Below are 15327 nucleotides of genomic sequence, written 5' to 3'. Positions count from 1 at the left end.
CTCTTGTCTCTCTCTCCCCCTCCATGGAAGGACAAGTCGGGTCGGGACAGCGCGCGCCCTAAGGTTTAGCGGTTGAAACCGGTCGTGATGGCTTGTCTTTCGCTTGTCCAAGTTATGGTGGATGCTTGGTTGGGCCACTTACGTAGTGGCAAGCATCCAGTTAATTTATTTTTTTTTTCTCTCTCTTCGTCTCTCGTGGCCCCATCCACTTCTCGCGTGCGCGTGGGTGATGCTCTCCAGGCAGGACCGCAGGACCCAGCAGTTTAAATTCCCCGTCTTTTCCCCAGTTTTCTCCTCTGCTCGTTCGTTCCCCTGATCGGTGGTGTCCCTTCTTCCCTTTCCTAGATAGACTGTGCTCAACGCTCTCCCCCTTGTGCGGAGTCTATCTTCCATCATGCAGAAGATCGGCAACATCTACTTCATTTCGGCCATCGCCGTTATCGGCGGTGGTCTTTTTGGTTTCGATATTTCGTCCATGTCTGCTATCATTAGCACACAAACCTATCTCTGCTATTTCAACCAAGGAGGCGTCAAATACGTGGATGGTGAAAAGAAATGTTCCGGTCCCACTGCCGATGTTCAGGGTGGTATCACTGCCTCCATGGCGGGTGGCTCCTGGCTGGGTGCTTTGATTTCTGGCTTCATATCGGATAGGTTTGGTCGTAAGACTTCCATTCAGGTCGGCTCAATTATCTGGTATGTTGTTTCGGATGTGTTGCGTGATGTTGCAGTCCCTAATCATGGTGATATAGGTGCATTGGTTCCATCATTGTCTGTGCTTCTCAGAACATCCCCATGCTGGTTGTTGGCCGTGTCATCAACGGTCTCAGTGTTGGTATTTGTTCCGCTCAGGTGCCCGTCTACATCTCCGAGATTGTGAGTCTATCCCGGTGCTTCCCTGCTTGTTTACCTGGTATACTAATTGTGTTCATAGGCTCCCCCTACCAAGCGTGGACGTGTGGTCGGTCTGCAACAGTGGGCTATCACCTGGGGTATCTTGATCATGTTCTAGTAAGTCAACTGAACTTTGGCTGCCTACCACTACAATGCTGACCGTCCCCACTAGCATCTCGTATGGTTGCAGTTTCATCAAGGGAACCGCTGCCTTCCGCATTCCTTGGGGCCTGCAGATGATCCCCGCGGTTTTGCTCTTCCTCGGTCTGATGCTGCTGCCCGAGTCTCCCCGTTGGTTGGCCCGTAAGGACCGCTGGGAAGAGTGCCACGCTGTCCTGACCCTGGTGCACGGTCATGGTGACCCCAACTCCCCCTTCGTCCAGCGCGAGTTCGAGGAGATCAAGAGCATCTGTGAATTCGAGCGCGCCAATGCCGACGTCACTTACCTCGAGCTCTTCAAGCCCAACATGATCAATCGCACGCACGTCGGTGTCTTCACTCAGATCTGGTCTCAGCTTACCGGGTATGTTCCAAGAATTAGTCTCTCAATCGCAGAAAGCTAACAGACCGATGCTTTACAGAATGAACGTCATGATGTACTACATCACCTACATCTTCGCGATGGCCGGCATGACCGGCAACAACAACCTGACCTCCTCCTCCATCCAATACGTGATCAACGTCATCACCACCATCCCGGCCCTGATTTGGGGAGACCGATGGGGTCGTCGTCCGACATTCCTGATCGGCTCCGTCCTGATGATGATCTTCCTCTACGCCAACGCCGGTCTCATGGCCACGTACGGTCGCCCCGCGCCGCCCGGTGGACTCGACGGCGTCGAGGCCGAGTCGTGGATCATCGAGGGCGCCGCTAGCAAGGGTGTCATCGCCTGCACCTACCTCTTCGTGGCCTCGTACGCGGTCTCCTTCGGCCCGGCCTCCTGGGTCTACCCGCCCGAGCTCTTCCCGCTGCGGGTGCGCGGCAAGGCCGTGGCGCTGTGCACCTCCTTCAACTGGGCTTTCAACTTCGCGCTCTCGTACTTCGTGCCGCCCGCCTTCGTCAACATCAAGTGGGAGGTCTACGTGCTGTTCGGCGTCTTCTGTACCGCGATGACCATCCACATCTTCTTCATGTTCCCCGAGACCACCGGTAAGACCCTCGAGGAGGTCGAGGCCATCTTCACCGACCCCAACGGTATCCCGTATATCGGTACCCCCGCCTGGAAGACCCGCAACGAGTTCAAGCACGGGGCCATGGTTGAGGAGGTCGGCTTCGACGAGGAGAAGCGCGCCGGCGGCGAGGTCGTCCACGCGGAGACTGCCGAGCCTAAGGTTTGAGGGTCTCGTACGGATGACGTGTTGATGATGTGGTGGGTTGCTTGTCCGGGGTTTGGAGATGTTGGAGGGGGCACACGACTGATGAATGCGGGATGATGAGGGATGAAAGATGATTGATTTGCATTTGGGTTGCAAAAAGAGATACCATACCATGCGTTTGTCACGGTTCTTTATACATTAATTTTAAACTTGCCTGTCTGTCGGTAGTATATACGATGTTTGATGTGAGATATGGAGAGAAGTGTGAAGAAGAATTAATAATTACTGGGCTCGGTGCTTTGAATTCGTCTCTTACTCATACACGTCCATGACGGCGACCTCATCGTCTCTGGATATGCGCATCTATAGCATGTGCGGCATAGGAGTACATCATCAGCACCATTCCATCTAGCTGACCTGAACATCCATAGGGGAAAACCAAAGGCAGAGACAACCGCTACAAATGCCTCCAAAAGCGAAAAAAAAGATAAGGTAAGGACAAAAAACCTACAACAAGATAAGGATAACAGTGGTCACAAACTGCTCTCTTGTAGGCGCTCTGTCAGCGTGTTGCTGAGTTATTGTTCTGTTTTTTTTTTTCTTATATCTTTTATGATTTTATCTTTTATAATATTCTAAACTATTATTATATTTACTTGCTCGGTACTTATAGGAATCCTACAAATTGTACTTCATATACAGAAAGTTTAATATATCAAAAAGATTATGACCTAATATACTTAATAGAGAACTATATAATTATTATATTTAAAACCGGGCTATTATCTATAGAAAGCTATTTATCTTCAAACAAATATCTTATAACAGGCAAAACAAGATTATCAAAATGTCTGTAGGGTGCCTAATAGTGAACGGTACCCCTGTTTGAAAACGATGGCACATGGAGCCGTTGTTTCCCCGACAAAAACTAATTTGTTAACAAAAAAAAAATAAAAACAAACAACCCAGAGTTCCGCGTTTTATCAAACATATGACAGTCTATCATCCTCTCGAGTCTCATATCGGGCGACCGCATAAACCTCAGCGAGATACCTTCTGCTGTGCGGCGAGATACTCCTTGCTGAACGGGTAATCGTTGTAGCCGACTTCATTTTTGGGTAGATAGAAAGTGGGCCGGTTATACTTGTTAAGCTCGATCCCATGCCGGACTCTAAACACCAGATCAGGATTGGCCAGGAAATGACGACCGAAAGCCACCAGAGTGTTCCACTTCTTGTATCGCTCTTCCAGCGCCCAGACGGCCGTCTCGGGATGATAGCCCCCGGCCACCACAACAGGGGACCGGTTCTCCCAAGCCTCCAGGATGAAGTCCAAGGTCTTGCCCTGGTTGACGGCCTTGCCGCCAAAAATCAACGCCCCGGGGTCCCCCGTGGCTTCCACCAGCGACAAGTAAGCCAGCGGCGGCACCGTGGCTTTCAACTGCGCAATCACATACAGGTACTGTCCGCGGATGTCCCCTTTCTCGGCTTGCTGGAAGGCGGCGTAGGGGGAGAGTCGCAGCGCGACGCGGTCGGCGCCCACCGCCGCCACGACGGCCCTGACGACCTCCAGGACCAGCCGGGCGCGGTTCTCGGTCGATCCGCCCCACCGGTCGGTGCGCTTGTTGACGGCGTCCGAGAGGAACTGATCGAGCAGGTAGCCGTGGGCGCAGTGCACCTCGACCCCGTCGCCGCCGGCGTCCACGACGCGCCTCGCCGTGTCCGCAAAGCTCTGGATCACCTCCACGATCTCCGCCTCGGTCATCTCCGCGGGGATGGCCTCGACGCCGGCCAGCAGGACGGGGCTGCTGGAGCGGTATCGCAGGCCTCTCTGGGCGAGGAGCTCCGGGTCCGCGGCCCGGCCCATCCCCCAGAGCTGCTGGAAGTAGTACGACCCCTGCGCGTGGACCGCGTCGATGATCGGCTTCCAGGCGGCCACCTGCCGCTCCGTCACGAAGCCCGGCGTGTGCTCCTGGCCCTCTTCGAGATGCGAGACCGCCGTCGCTTCGGATATGACTAGGGTTCCGGGCGTCGATGCACGGTCGGCATAGTACTGCGCCATGAACGGCAGCGGGGTGTGGTCGTCATCGTTGCGTTTGCGCGTCAACGGGGGGAACACGATGCGATGGTGGAGCGCCATCTTGCCCACCCGTACCGGCTCGAAGAGTCGGCTCGATCCGGGGGGGATGGTGTGCGCCACAGGCGTGGCGGGAGGCGCTGGAGCGCTGAAGGTGGTAGTGACTGTTGCCATCCCTGCTGGGTGTTGTTGGTGTTTGTGATTCGAAGTAAGGATAACAAGAAAACAGTTTGAAGTGAAATAAAAATCAGTTGCAAAGACTGTTAGGTTCGTAACAGATCGTAGAGATCATGGAAGTGAGATGGAGCACAAACAAGGGACAAACAGTCATCATTGTTGGCTATATCCCGGGTGGTATGAGATGCGTTTATATCCCTCAACTTGGACTGCGGCGGAGTTACGGAGCACTGCGGACTGATAACAACGTGAGCGGTATGTGTCTGTGTCTGTTTCCCGCCAATAGGAGCAACTCCTGCTGTCAGACGATTCCCCCGTCAGACACTGTCAGTGCTTCAATGGATTCAATGGCAAGGTCGATCCTTTTGGTTTGTTTCTGGTCAGTGCCCAGGACCCTGGTTGGAAATCAGTCACCCTCGCGGGGCGGTGCCTCAGGTTTCCGGCAACATGCAAGCCAGATATTTCCTCATCTCAACATGTGCTGTGCTCGCAGCCCTGATTGAGAGGACTGCGTAAGCCTAGGCTGACCCTTCACAAAAGTCATGATGATCTACGCCCGTTGACTTTCCCCGGTGGTTTGAGAGCCTTCTTCCGAGGGAACCTTGAAGAAACGGCACAGACCCATTGAGATCAAATGCAGTGTGGTACATCTAGCTGTCAGTCAATTTAGGTTGGGAAAATCTGCAAGAATAGACCTACAGAAGATTGGTCAGCAGCTCTCCGTCATTAACTAGTAGTTGGTCAAGACTTCGAGTTTGTCAGACAAAATTAATGAGAGTAGTTGATCATGAAGATGCCCGCGACTCCGAGGCCGCAACTCACACCACTCCGCGACTCCGCGACTCCGCAACAACTAGAGGCTTGCTAAGCACTGGCGAATCGAAGAATATATAAGTACTATATCCCTTCCATTCCAGACCCAACACAATTCAGATACAAATCACATACGGCGCAGTTGGTGAAAAGGTTCAATAACAGCATCCTCCACACCATGGCAACTACCTCCAACAGCACGAAAACCAACTCATATTTCCCTTTAGCGGGTGCCCGACAGGACGGATGGTCTAATGGTGACCGAGCAACAGCTACATGCTTCTGCGGTGCTGTCCAGCTGAGCTTTGTAGGTGCCCTCGGCGTATGCCTCCTTACCTTCACTCTTTCTATGCTTACAAAAGGGCAATCCCTCCAGCCAACCCAGGGCCCTGGCCTAGTCGACACCTTCATTTGCAATTGTACGGACTGTCGGAAGATCACCGCATCAATGTTCGCCTCGAACTTTACCATCGATGACCAGCATTTGGTTCATGAGCGCGGCCGCGAGTTGCTATCGTCCTATAGCCAGTCCAAGACCGTGGCCTCGGGGAACAACATGACCAACTTCTTCTGCTCGGTTTGCGGCACCCTGATGTACCGTGTTTCGACTGGTTTTCCCGGAATGAGCATTCTACGCATTGGGACTATAGATGATTTCGCCCTGCACGAGAATCAGTTGAAGCCGCGGATTGAACAGTTTGTTAAGGATCGTGTGGGTTGGCTAAGGGCGGCTGAGGGTGTCAACCAGGTCCATGGGAATTACTATGCTTGAAGATGGTTTCAAGGTGTGGGCTGGAATATTCGATATTCAAAATGCCTAGTTCTGGTTCTAAAGAAATGTTTCTTGGGAATAACTATAAGAAAAAGGTTAACAAAAGCCTAGACTTGATCTAACCCAGAGTGCTCGGAGCATTGAACTTCAATACTTGAAAGTAGAACTGAAGACCGCTCATCTCCAGAGCCCCGAGGGAAAGGATCGCTCATGACACCAAGGGGCTTGGGCAGCACATAGTCGTCTAGCCCTTTCAGGATAGTGATGGTGATGATGATGATGATGATGATGATGACGATGATGATGGTGATGATGGTGGTGATGTTTGTCGGGATGGTGATGGTAGTGCTGTTGCTGCTGCTGCTTTCTCCGTTGCCATCGCCGAGCAAAGGCGTGCCATCCCCTGGGGCGCACCCACTTTACCCGTCCTGAGCGAGTGTTATATCCAGAGATTTGCCATGGGCATCTCATTCGACCACAGTCCAGCGCTCTATAGCCAGCGTGTCAGCGCGGACATGTAGGTGAAAATCGCAACATTGATGATGGGGTTTGGAGGTGCGGACGCTGCTACGAAATCCGCGGGGGGGGGGGGGGGGGGGGGGGGGAAAGGGGGGGGTTTGTACGCGGAGGTTTCCAAGAAAAAGAAAGGTGCCACGCACTCACCCTCTTAGAGAACGAAAGAGAGGTATTTTGGTGTCTTCCGTACTCTCTGAAAGCACTCCTGGTCTTAGGGTTAGTGCGCAGACAGAAAAAAAAACATACAACAGAAGGGATTCGCTGGTGGTCACCCACCCAACTACTAACCTCCCGGCGTGTGGCTTGAGTACGGCTGAGCGGACGGGAAGCCCTATTTTCCACACCCTGTGGTCGTATGTGATAGAAATATGCATAAGTATGATTCTTGTAGATTGTTATGTCAAATTGGCCCTGTGGTTTGTCCATTGTCAGGGTCCGAGTGAGCCTGCGTGGGAATATGGACTTCGGTGGGCTTGTCCTCCAGCCATCGGAAACTAGACTTGGTATTATGCGGCACAAGTCCATCATCCGGGTGAAATTCGGGATGAAGACACGTGCAGAAGGAATGGGCTAGCTAGATGGTTCATGGATGCCTGTGGCGGAATATTCGGTTGTGTCTTCTACTGCCAAGCGTGATGGAACATGGCGACGACACGAGGAGCTTCGTTTGGGATTTGCATCGTGGGGTTTTCAACGGGCAGCCAGCACGGAGTCTCTCGGTATGGCTCGCTTGTTTCCATGGCTGGCGCCTAGGGCAGGCAGACTTTACCGATTGAAACTTGTTTTGTTGGGGTGGGATGAATGATAGGAATTATCAAAAACAAAAAAGAATATGAGCCCAGCCCGGCTCGATCAGGCAACCTTACGATCTGGAGTCGTACGCGCTACCAATTGCGCCATAGGCCCATGTTGGGTGCATATCTTTGCTTTGCAACACCTACGATGGAGATAGAACAAATGTGTATGAGGTAGGTGCTGCGGTGATCGTATTTGACGCTGCTGGTTGTGGTTGTAAGGTAGCCAGTCCATGGTGTGGGGATGTGGATAGGTGTCGGGGCTTTGTGAAGGTGGCCTTGGAGGATGGTATATAATAGTGGTATGTTTCTTGGTTGATTCTGTTGGGTCTGGTGCGTCAGTATATATCACGAGGTACAGAGGAGAGTGGGGTTCTGTATGCGTTAGATAGCATAGAACGAATGAGTTGGGAAGATGCCTGGGGCTGGCCCTATGTCAACGCACTAGTCACCGAGGGTTACCAGGATTAAGGACACTGGACCCATCGGCAATACTGGGCCCCGGTGTTCACGAAATGCTACTTTGGGCGGCCATGCCACCAGAGTAGGCCTCCTTGCCGGCTAAACTGGACTCCCAATGCTCGTGAATGGCGTTTATGGGTCGATCTGATATTGACGATGTGAAGATTCATCCGTTCCAGGTAAGTTGATCAGCACTGTCGTCCTCTGGTCAGGATTTCACCCCAGTATCAAGCAATGGGCTGAAGAGAGTCGACTTCGATTCTGCCAAGAAGTCATTGGCAACGGCGAGACAAGCCTAAGGGTGATGATCAGATCAGCCAAAGGGTGCGCGTAAGTCTATCCCAAAGATCCTCCAAACCTCGAGTGAGCAAGATTGCACATGCCCTGATCTCGACGAACAAATTGCGGTGAGTACGGTCCAAGATATCTTCACCATCCTCAGGGGTGGCGTTGTCTTGAAGTTACACTTGCCTGGCACATTGACCCAATACCCGTATCTGGTGACTTCATATACGTTGCATTCAGAGAACAGTATTCCCGCAAGAAGCATGGACACCTAGGCATGCCTACACCAGAGGTCCATGTCCCGAGAGCAGAGCTCTACTGCACGTCGAACAGGGTCCGCTGCGACATAGATGCAATGTTGAACAACCCCTGCATGAAGTTGCCAGCTCTGAGCTATAATAGATGCGAATAGCATGGGCAAATCCAGCAGCTTGCAGTCAAGCAAGGGGGAGCATTCGTGGGACGGACGTTGTGTTGGTAAAGACGACCGTCCGTGAGGCCGGATGGCTAATTCAAGCCATTTGTTTGAATGGAAGAAGATCCTGAGTGCAATGGGGAAGACTTTGACACCATGTTATTGATTAGCACCAGCTATCGGACCGAGAGCATCATACAGCCACCGCGAATTTCATGTGACATGAACTTGCTTGAGGCGGACGGTGCCGCAGACCTCCTTCCTCGTGTTTGTTCAAGGTTCACCTGGAGAGCCTCACCGATCATAACCCTCGACCGTAGTCCGTGCCCGCTATAGAGGACTCCACTAAGCGTCTAGCAGGACCCGGTAGGATGGAGACGTACCTTTATGATCATGAAGGACCACCTAGCTGAGCAACGGCTGCAGTGTCTGTAGATAAGGCTATAATACTAGCTAGAGTCCTGAGAGCTCTTGCAGCGTCTGAGCTGTCTGTTTAGCTCTGTAAAGCTTCCCATGGTGTTGTTATGTTGCCCGACGGAATCGGGTACGCATGGACGCTGGTCTGTGTTGGAAGGTGGCCAGTCAGAAGATGATCAGATCGACTCAGTGAAAGCGCAGCAGCTCGTCATATCTATATAAGAGGGCATGAGAAGATGGAGACATTTAAATGGCGCGACTGTTGCATGTGTCCGGTTGATGGACGAAGTTGTGTCTTGCTGGACTGAGAAGAGTAGATAGGAATTGAGTCCCGTGGCAATTTGAACATATTGCGCTCATTGTGTCAGCAATGCATAGAATGGGCCTATGGCGCAATTGGTAGCGCGTACGACTCCAGATCGTAAGGTTGCCTGATCGAGCCGGGCTGGGCTCATCCATTCTTTTTAGTTTTTGTCTCAACTTCCCCAACCATTGTCTGCAATCAACATCTGAGCTTACCACCACTGCATTTGTTTTGTCGATATCACGTCCCACAGTCCATGTCCTCACAGCTTGGACAGTTTGTACCAGCAATGGCCCGCATACCACAACATGATAACCCATCCAGCGTTCAATAAGATCTCTCCCTCGGCTGGACCTATACTCCTTCCCCACCCCCAACCACAACAAGAATAAAGAAACCACAATTATAACACCAGGTAAAGTCCCACCAAGCCCCCCAAATCCCTTATCCGCATACCCTCGGATACCCGACCCTCGCACAGAAAGCCGAACCCTCCCCCAAAGCAATGATGACCCTGCCTGCATGGTCTAGACCTACAACCCCGCAACTGACCGGAGGACAAAGATCAAGATAAAGGAAGCATACAACACCAGCTCCCAAGCCCCAACAAACAAACACAACATAACAGATCATCCCAACCCTCCACCCAACTCAAACCCTACCAAGCAATCATGACACCCGCCCCCCGCCTCGCCAACAAAATCGCCATCGTAACAGGCTCCTCCTCCGGCCTGGGCCGCGCCATCACCCTCCGGTACGCCCGCGAAGGCGCAAAGCTCATCTGCGCTGACCTCACCCCGACCGCCCGCGCACAAGTCCCCTCCGAGACCTCAATCGCGACGCATGACCTCATCGTGCAGGGCGGCGGGGAGGCCGTCTTCGTGAAGACGGACGTCGGGGATGCGGGGGATATGGAGCGGGTGGTGCAGACGGCGGTGGATGTGTTTGGGCGGTTGGATATGTGAGACCCCCCCCCCTTCCCCCTTTCCGCGGCCTGTTTGTTCCCCAAGAAAAAAAAAACAAAGAACAAGAACGAGCGAGTAGGCTAATCTGACTGTCAGTCTCGTCAACAACGCCGGCGTCGCACTCGAAGCAAGAACTCCCGCCGTGTGCCACTTGACCGAGGAGGAGGTGTGGGACACCACGATGCGCGTCAACAGCAAGTCTGTCTTCCTGGGGTGCAAGTACGCGACGGCCCAGATGTTGAAGCAGGAGCCGCATCAGCCCTCCGGGGATCGCGGGTGGATCATCAATATGTCGTCGATCATGGGGATTGTGGCGGGGTTGGAGAATGGTGAGTCTCCCATTTTGATTCTGGTGAGTGTGTGTGTGGGGATATTGTGGTTAGCAGGCTTGACAGATGGACGTGAAAGCTAATTTGTTTTCTGGGTGAAGTTTCCTACTGTGCGTCGAAAGGCGCGGTGAGCAATCTCACGAAACAGGTGGCGCTGGACTATGCGCCCCACAGGATTCATGTTAATGCTCTTTGCCCGGGTTGTAAGTGATGGGGAGTATCTAGGTTTGAGGCTTGTGCTGTTTACTGACGGCTACAATGCAGACACTCAGACGGCTATCTTTCAAGAGACAACGGCCTACATGACCCCTCTCGAGGATCTGCAGCAGCGGCATCCGTTCAAGGGGCCCGGGATGCCGGATGATATTGCTCGGATGGCGGTGGTGTTGGCTAGTGAGGACGCCAGTTGGGTGACTGGGATTCTTTTGCCGGTGGATGGCGGTTATACTGCGCGGTAGGGTCAATTCTGCATTCTTCGAGAGGATTAAGACAAGACGAGATTCAGAAGACGGGCGAGGGATTAAAGAGCTGTGAATACTGGAGTGAAAGAATGATGTTATTTGTTCAGTCTAGCTATGTTACCTTGGAGAGAAAGAAATAAATGAAGCATACATGCTTGTCATTCTTGCTCTACCAGCTGAAGCATCAATGCCACATTGTTTATCATTCATAAATCATATAACAGATTAAATATTAAGCTTATCTAGTACATAGGAATCCAAACCGCAGCCAAGACCCAAAATGACTTCCATCATGATCTACCTTATTTCGCCGTAAACCGGCTCCGAGCCCTCAAAGCCGCCCCGTAGTAGTACAGCGCGAACATCCCGCCAATGCAGCCCACCGTCAACCCGGCCAGCAGACTCACCCCCTGTCCCACCCCAAGATTCAGATAGAGCGGGCGGGCAAACAGCACCGCGCCGCAAGCGAGCGCACTGCGCATGAAGTCATTCCCAGCGAACAGGCTCGCCGCATACTGCGGGTACGTCATCGGGATGTAGATGAAGATGCACTGGATCAGGGTGAAGATCCCGATCGTGTACAGCAGGATTCCGACCACCGATACGATCCAATGAACCGAGGCGCGCGAGGTCCATCCGAAAATGAACAGTCCAATCGGCGGGAGGAAGGAGGCAAATAGCGCGGGGATGAGTCGGCGTTCCGGGGCGCCCGGGCCGCGTGTACGGATCTCGGGCTCGAAGACCTTGTACAGGTACAAGAAGTAGAGGGGGACGGCGATGGCGAGGGCCACGGCGATGCTCAGAAAGACGAGGCCCATCTCACCGAGGTTGAAGTGGTAGATGTCAATGTAGACAATCGGGAAGACCTCGAAGAACGAGTAGTAGATCCCGTAGATTAGACTAGTGTAGACGTTGAAGAAGAGAATCGCTGGGTCGAGGAAGACGATCTGGAACGGCCGATACAGCGCTTCCATTGCCACGGCGGTGACGGTCAATTGCTTCTGCTTAATTTCGGACAGCGAGCGCAATTTGTCATTGTCAGACACCCGGCGCAGGCGGCGCGCCCGCCGCAGGAGAATGGCATCCGGGAACGTTTCAGGCAAGCAGAAAAACATGAGGACGAGAATTGGGGCCGACAGCCAGACGGTTTCCCAGAGGGACCACCGCCAGCCCTTGACGGGAACGCTGAAGCCTGAGATCAGGGGACCCAGGGCGGGACCCAGGGTCGCAAAGGCCGCCCAGGTGGTGAGCCCGTAAGGCAATTTCAACAGGCTGTACACGTCGCCGATGCTAGCGCCCCCAGTCGCCAGACATGGGCTGCCAAAGAAGCCCTGCAGAAAGCGAAGGACAAGAAGACCTCCGAACGTGTCGACCACCGCGGCGCCAATGGTGAAGATGACAAAAAGCGCGAAGGTAATGATGTACGGCGGATTGCGGCCGATACTGGGGATCTCGCTAATCGGAGAGAAGATCAGGGGCCCAATCCCGTACCCCAGGACGTACAGAGCCAACCCCAGAGATGCGGCAGTTGCCGAGACGCCAAAACGGATTTGTATTTCCGGAGCGCTGGGCGTATAGATCGACGAGCCCAGGTAAACAGCAAAAGTGTAGAGGTAAATCTGAGTCACAACGAACAGCTTCTTGCCGGAGGACCAATTCTGCGGGTTGGCCGGATCATGAGTCGTGTACCAGTCCACTAGAATGGTACCGTCGTCGGTTTTTGTTGGCGCTATAGGTCGGCTGGGAGCCGCCTGCAGTGCTTCGGTCTGCGTAGCGACCGAGTACAGGCGAGCCAGGTCGTCTTGAGTGCGGACCTTCTCAAGATCGGTCATTGACGGCACTCGGCTCAAGTTGGTAGCTGTTTCGGATGCAGAAGCATCTTCAGATTGTCGTTCGTTGGTGTTGGGGTCGGAATCCGAGCCCTTCTCCCTGTCCGCTTCAAAGATTGTCGCCGAAGCGGCATTTCCTGCATAGCAATTGGGGCACTTAAAGTCCGGACGCTCCTCAGGGTAGGGCAGGACTTTGTTCCTAGTGACCCATCGCAGAAGCTGTCCAGCTGTGCTATCGCGGATGATAGAATCCATGATCGAATGTGGTTGAGAACCGGCGGATCGGTGATTGTGTACTGAAACATTGTATCGAAGACATTACGGCCATATTTATCCTCATTCTGAAGTGCATACTGAAAACTCGTGCTCGTGTTGGAATTATTCAGCGTGGAGGAGACAAAGCAACCATGCGCTTCCACCGATGTTGTTTTCAGTCATTATTCAGCAGCACCCGCAGAAAACACGAGGGGTGGTGATTACTGATCACAAACCCTGGGTGAACCATTGGTTCTCACCAAGCCACGCCATCATCGAGGATCTGACAAAGCATGAGATTTCTAAGTCAGATCTGTAAGATAACCTACCTTCATGAATCATCTAGGGAGCTTAAGACCTGAACATTTGGAAAATGTCTCAGCTCGTTTGGCTAAGCTTCGTGAGTCAGTCGGACTCCAGGATCTTGGCAAAATCAAAACTTTGATTTGTCATGCAAGCACTGCACCAGGGATGTTTGACGCAGAGCAAATGGCTGTACAATATATGATGTACATGTTGGCCTGGCAGCACACAATGACCTACCATGCAAGAACCCGGGTCTCAACTCCTTCCATGCTCGTGAAGATGGAACTCAGTGGTCTTCTCGATATATGATCGGTGCGCCTCTTCTGCTCGAAGAATGTTCTCCTGGCTACTCGTACCATCCTGCACCTTGGGCGCGTCTATGTGGGTGTCGAAGAGCGATTGGTCCGGCATGCGGCGTACAAAGTGAATGGGCTTCAGCTTGAGACTGGGGCCGCTCAACTCATAGCCCGACGTTGAGCGGCGGGTTCGATGAACAAGGGCAGTGTACGATTGACACAGGGTCGGCAAGGTCGCGCAAATAATGATGAGATACATCTGGACCGTACGTTAGCACCTACTGCAAGGTTGCAAGCAGCGCAGTATTGTACCTCAATCCTGTTTGATCCACGGTCAGAATGTATTAAGCGCCAGTCTAATGGAACAATGGTGAGTCTCACGTATACCACACAGTGATTTCTGCCCATGACCCTACGAAGCCCAATTAGCATACTAATCTGGTCTTGGAGGTTATAGTCCACATACATGTTATGTCTGAATGAGCAGGAAGGCTCTTCAGCAAGGTAGCTTTCACCAGTGTCGCGGCTGCGGCACTACAATGACTCAGTTACGGTCCGTACAGGAAAACACGGGGATTCACTCACCAGATTCCCGCGCCCATCACTGCCAGAACTCCGATTTTGATCTCCAATGGCAGCTGAACGTGCCAGAAGACTGCGATAGGGAATATGGCAAGAGCTAGATCCGCGAAGGCGTTAAAGGCTATCCTGAAAGTCAGACTCGGATTCGATTGATCATCAGCATGTATTCAGATACTCACCCGCTTGCGAGATACCAAGCACCAGTTGAAAGCCTAAGCTGAAGCACTCGCCCGGAGTCTCAGGGCGCTATATCTTTTCGGCGGGTCGTCAAAAGCCGATAATAGCCACAATAGCTAATGTGTTCCAAATGATCGAGATTATAGTTAGGACGTATAAGAACCATCGCTTGCTTGGAGTGGCTGCCTGGCCCATCAGGCGCAGCAAAAATATCACGACAGATATTTTGCCTGTTATGGTACGGAGTACTGATGACGGAGAAGTTCGGTGCGATCACCGTATACTTGAATGCTTGAATCCTGGCTTCTCAGTCTGCGATATCTCTCAAGTGCTTCCCCAGGCCATACCTTATGCCAATCTGTACCAAGCTAGAGCATACAAGAGCATTAGCCTGTCAGGGGTCACCCGCGTTAGCGAGGTTCCTTCGAGAATCGGATCTTCACAGGCCTTATACCAGGGAGACAATGATGAGCCCATCATCCCAGCCGGCTTTCTGCGTCAGCCATAATCTGGTGTACAGCCGAAGCACCACAGCCAGGCTGGCAATGCTGCCAAAGATCCAAGGTGCAGCTTCGATCTCATTGCCCTTGTCAATGGCCATGATGAGACGAACGATGAACGAATGATGTTGCCATACGTACTTTACGGACAATCGGAGCGGATTCATACGCAGTCACTTGCGTAGCGTCGTCAGACGCTCGTGTTCTCTGTTGGCAGGGATTGTTATTGCGTCCTACACAAGCGACTACATATTGAAAATTAGCCAGGTGTCTAGGGACCCGAATGCCTAGAACTCGAGACTAGATCCGGTGAAAGTCGGCCTCTGGTCATACAACAATCGAGGTGGATCTTGTTGACCTTGGCAGTTCACCAGATCACTTAGCC

The 15327-nt window shown here is 52.6% G+C and overlaps 6 protein-coding genes and 2 non-coding genes across 8 annotated transcripts, besides 2 other annotated features; 4 read left to right on the top strand and 4 right to left on the bottom strand.

Moving 5' to 3' along the window:
• Positions 1–394: 394 nt before the first annotated feature.
• On the top strand, positions 395–2232 carry BO72DRAFT_471798 (sugar porter family MFS transporter; the record flags this gene model as incomplete). The annotated part of the gene is made up of 5 exons (XM_040947107.1): positions 395–696; positions 753–876; positions 935–1011; positions 1067–1417; positions 1476–2232. The coding sequence occupies 5 exons, from the start codon at positions 395–397 to the stop codon at positions 2230–2232; spliced, it is 1611 nt and encodes a 536-aa protein (XP_040797279.1).
• A 723-nt stretch (positions 2233–2955) lies between these two features.
• On the bottom strand, positions 2956–4784 carry BO72DRAFT_451940 (NADH:flavin oxidoreductase NADH oxidase family protein). The gene has a single exon (XM_040945612.1). It carries the CDS (start codon positions 4459–4461, stop codon positions 3253–3255), a length of 1209 nt encoding a protein of 402 aa, XP_040797278.1. The 5' UTR covers positions 4462–4784; the 3' UTR covers positions 2956–3252.
• A 671-nt stretch (positions 4785–5455) lies between these two features.
• Positions 5456–6049, top strand: BO72DRAFT_387573 (GFA family protein; the record flags this gene model as incomplete). The annotated part of the gene is made up of 2 exons (XM_040941681.1): positions 5456–5584; positions 5654–6049. The coding sequence occupies 2 exons, from the start codon at positions 5456–5458 to the stop codon at positions 6047–6049; spliced, it is 525 nt and encodes a 174-aa protein (XP_040797277.1).
• Positions 6050–6226: 177 nt separating this feature from the next.
• Positions 6227–6539: a sequence feature (Protein overlapping with rRNA (BO72DRAFT_247513, RAK73266.1) was converted to a misc_feature.).
• Positions 6540–6712: 173 nt separating this feature from the next.
• Positions 6713–6939: a sequence feature (Protein overlapping with rRNA (BO72DRAFT_247513, RAK73266.1) was converted to a misc_feature.).
• Positions 6940–7398: 459 nt separating this feature from the next.
• Positions 7399–7471, bottom strand: BO72DRAFT_t249. The gene has a single exon. It is a non-coding gene; the product is annotated as a tRNA-Trp (tRNA).
• A 1848-nt stretch (positions 7472–9319) lies between these two features.
• BO72DRAFT_t250 lies at positions 9320–9392 on the top strand. Its single transcript has one exon. It is a non-coding gene; the product is annotated as a tRNA-Trp (tRNA).
• A 49-nt stretch (positions 9393–9441) lies between these two features.
• On the top strand, positions 9442–11168 carry BO72DRAFT_531219 (SDR family NAD(P)-dependent oxidoreductase). Its single transcript, XM_040950345.1, has 5 exons — positions 9442–9657; positions 9807–10203; positions 10304–10536; positions 10638–10739; positions 10801–11168. Exons 2-5 carry the CDS (start codon positions 9914–9916, stop codon positions 10992–10994), a joined length of 819 nt encoding a protein of 272 aa, XP_040797275.1. The 5' UTR covers positions 9442–9657; positions 9807–9913; the 3' UTR covers positions 10995–11168.
• Positions 11169–11192: 24 nt separating this feature from the next.
• On the bottom strand, positions 11193–13241 carry BO72DRAFT_451937 (MFS transporter). The gene has a single exon (XM_040945611.1). The coding sequence runs from the start codon at positions 13079–13081 to the stop codon at positions 11300–11302; it is 1782 nt and encodes a 593-aa protein (XP_040797274.1). The 5' UTR covers positions 13082–13241; the 3' UTR covers positions 11193–11299.
• Positions 13242–14264: 1023 nt separating this feature from the next.
• Positions 14265–15043, bottom strand: BO72DRAFT_471793 (uncharacterized protein; the record flags this gene model as incomplete). Its single annotated transcript, XM_040947106.1, has 6 exons — positions 14265–14386; positions 14445–14511; positions 14554–14624; positions 14692–14741; positions 14790–14833; positions 14897–15043. 6 exons carry the CDS (start codon positions 15041–15043, stop codon positions 14265–14267), a joined length of 501 nt encoding a protein of 166 aa, XP_040797273.1.
• Positions 15044–15327: the final 284 nt, after the last annotated feature.

This window comes from Aspergillus fijiensis (assembly GCF_003184825.1).
Source record: "Aspergillus fijiensis CBS 313.89 unplaced genomic scaffold BO72scaffold_62, whole genome shotgun sequence".
Classification (NCBI taxonomy): domain Eukaryota; kingdom Fungi; phylum Ascomycota; class Eurotiomycetes; order Eurotiales; family Aspergillaceae; genus Aspergillus; species Aspergillus fijiensis.
Note: the sequence above shows the minus strand (reverse complement) of the source record. Positions and strands in the feature narration are given on the sequence as shown.

Excerpts from the sequence above, each read along its gene's own strand:
- BO72DRAFT_451940 (XM_040945612.1), bottom strand. The coding sequence starts at position 4,461 with ATGGCAACAGTCACTACCACCTTCAGCGCTCCAGCGCCTCCCGCCACG.
- BO72DRAFT_451937 (XM_040945611.1), bottom strand. The coding sequence starts at position 13,081 with ATGGATTCTATCATCCGCGATAGCACAGCTGGACAGCTTCTGCGATGG.
- BO72DRAFT_531219 (XM_040950345.1), top strand. The coding sequence starts at position 9,914 with ATGACACCCGCCCCCCGCCTCGCCAACAAAATCGCCATCGTAACAGGC. Across the intron at positions 10,537-10,637 it reads TGTGGCGGGGTTGGAGAATG|TTTCCTACTGTGCGTCGAAA; the intron begins GTGAGTCTCCCA and ends TTCTGGGTGAAG. Across the intron at positions 10,740-10,800 it reads TAATGCTCTTTGCCCGGGTT|ACACTCAGACGGCTATCTTT; the intron begins GTAAGTGATGGG and ends GCTACAATGCAG.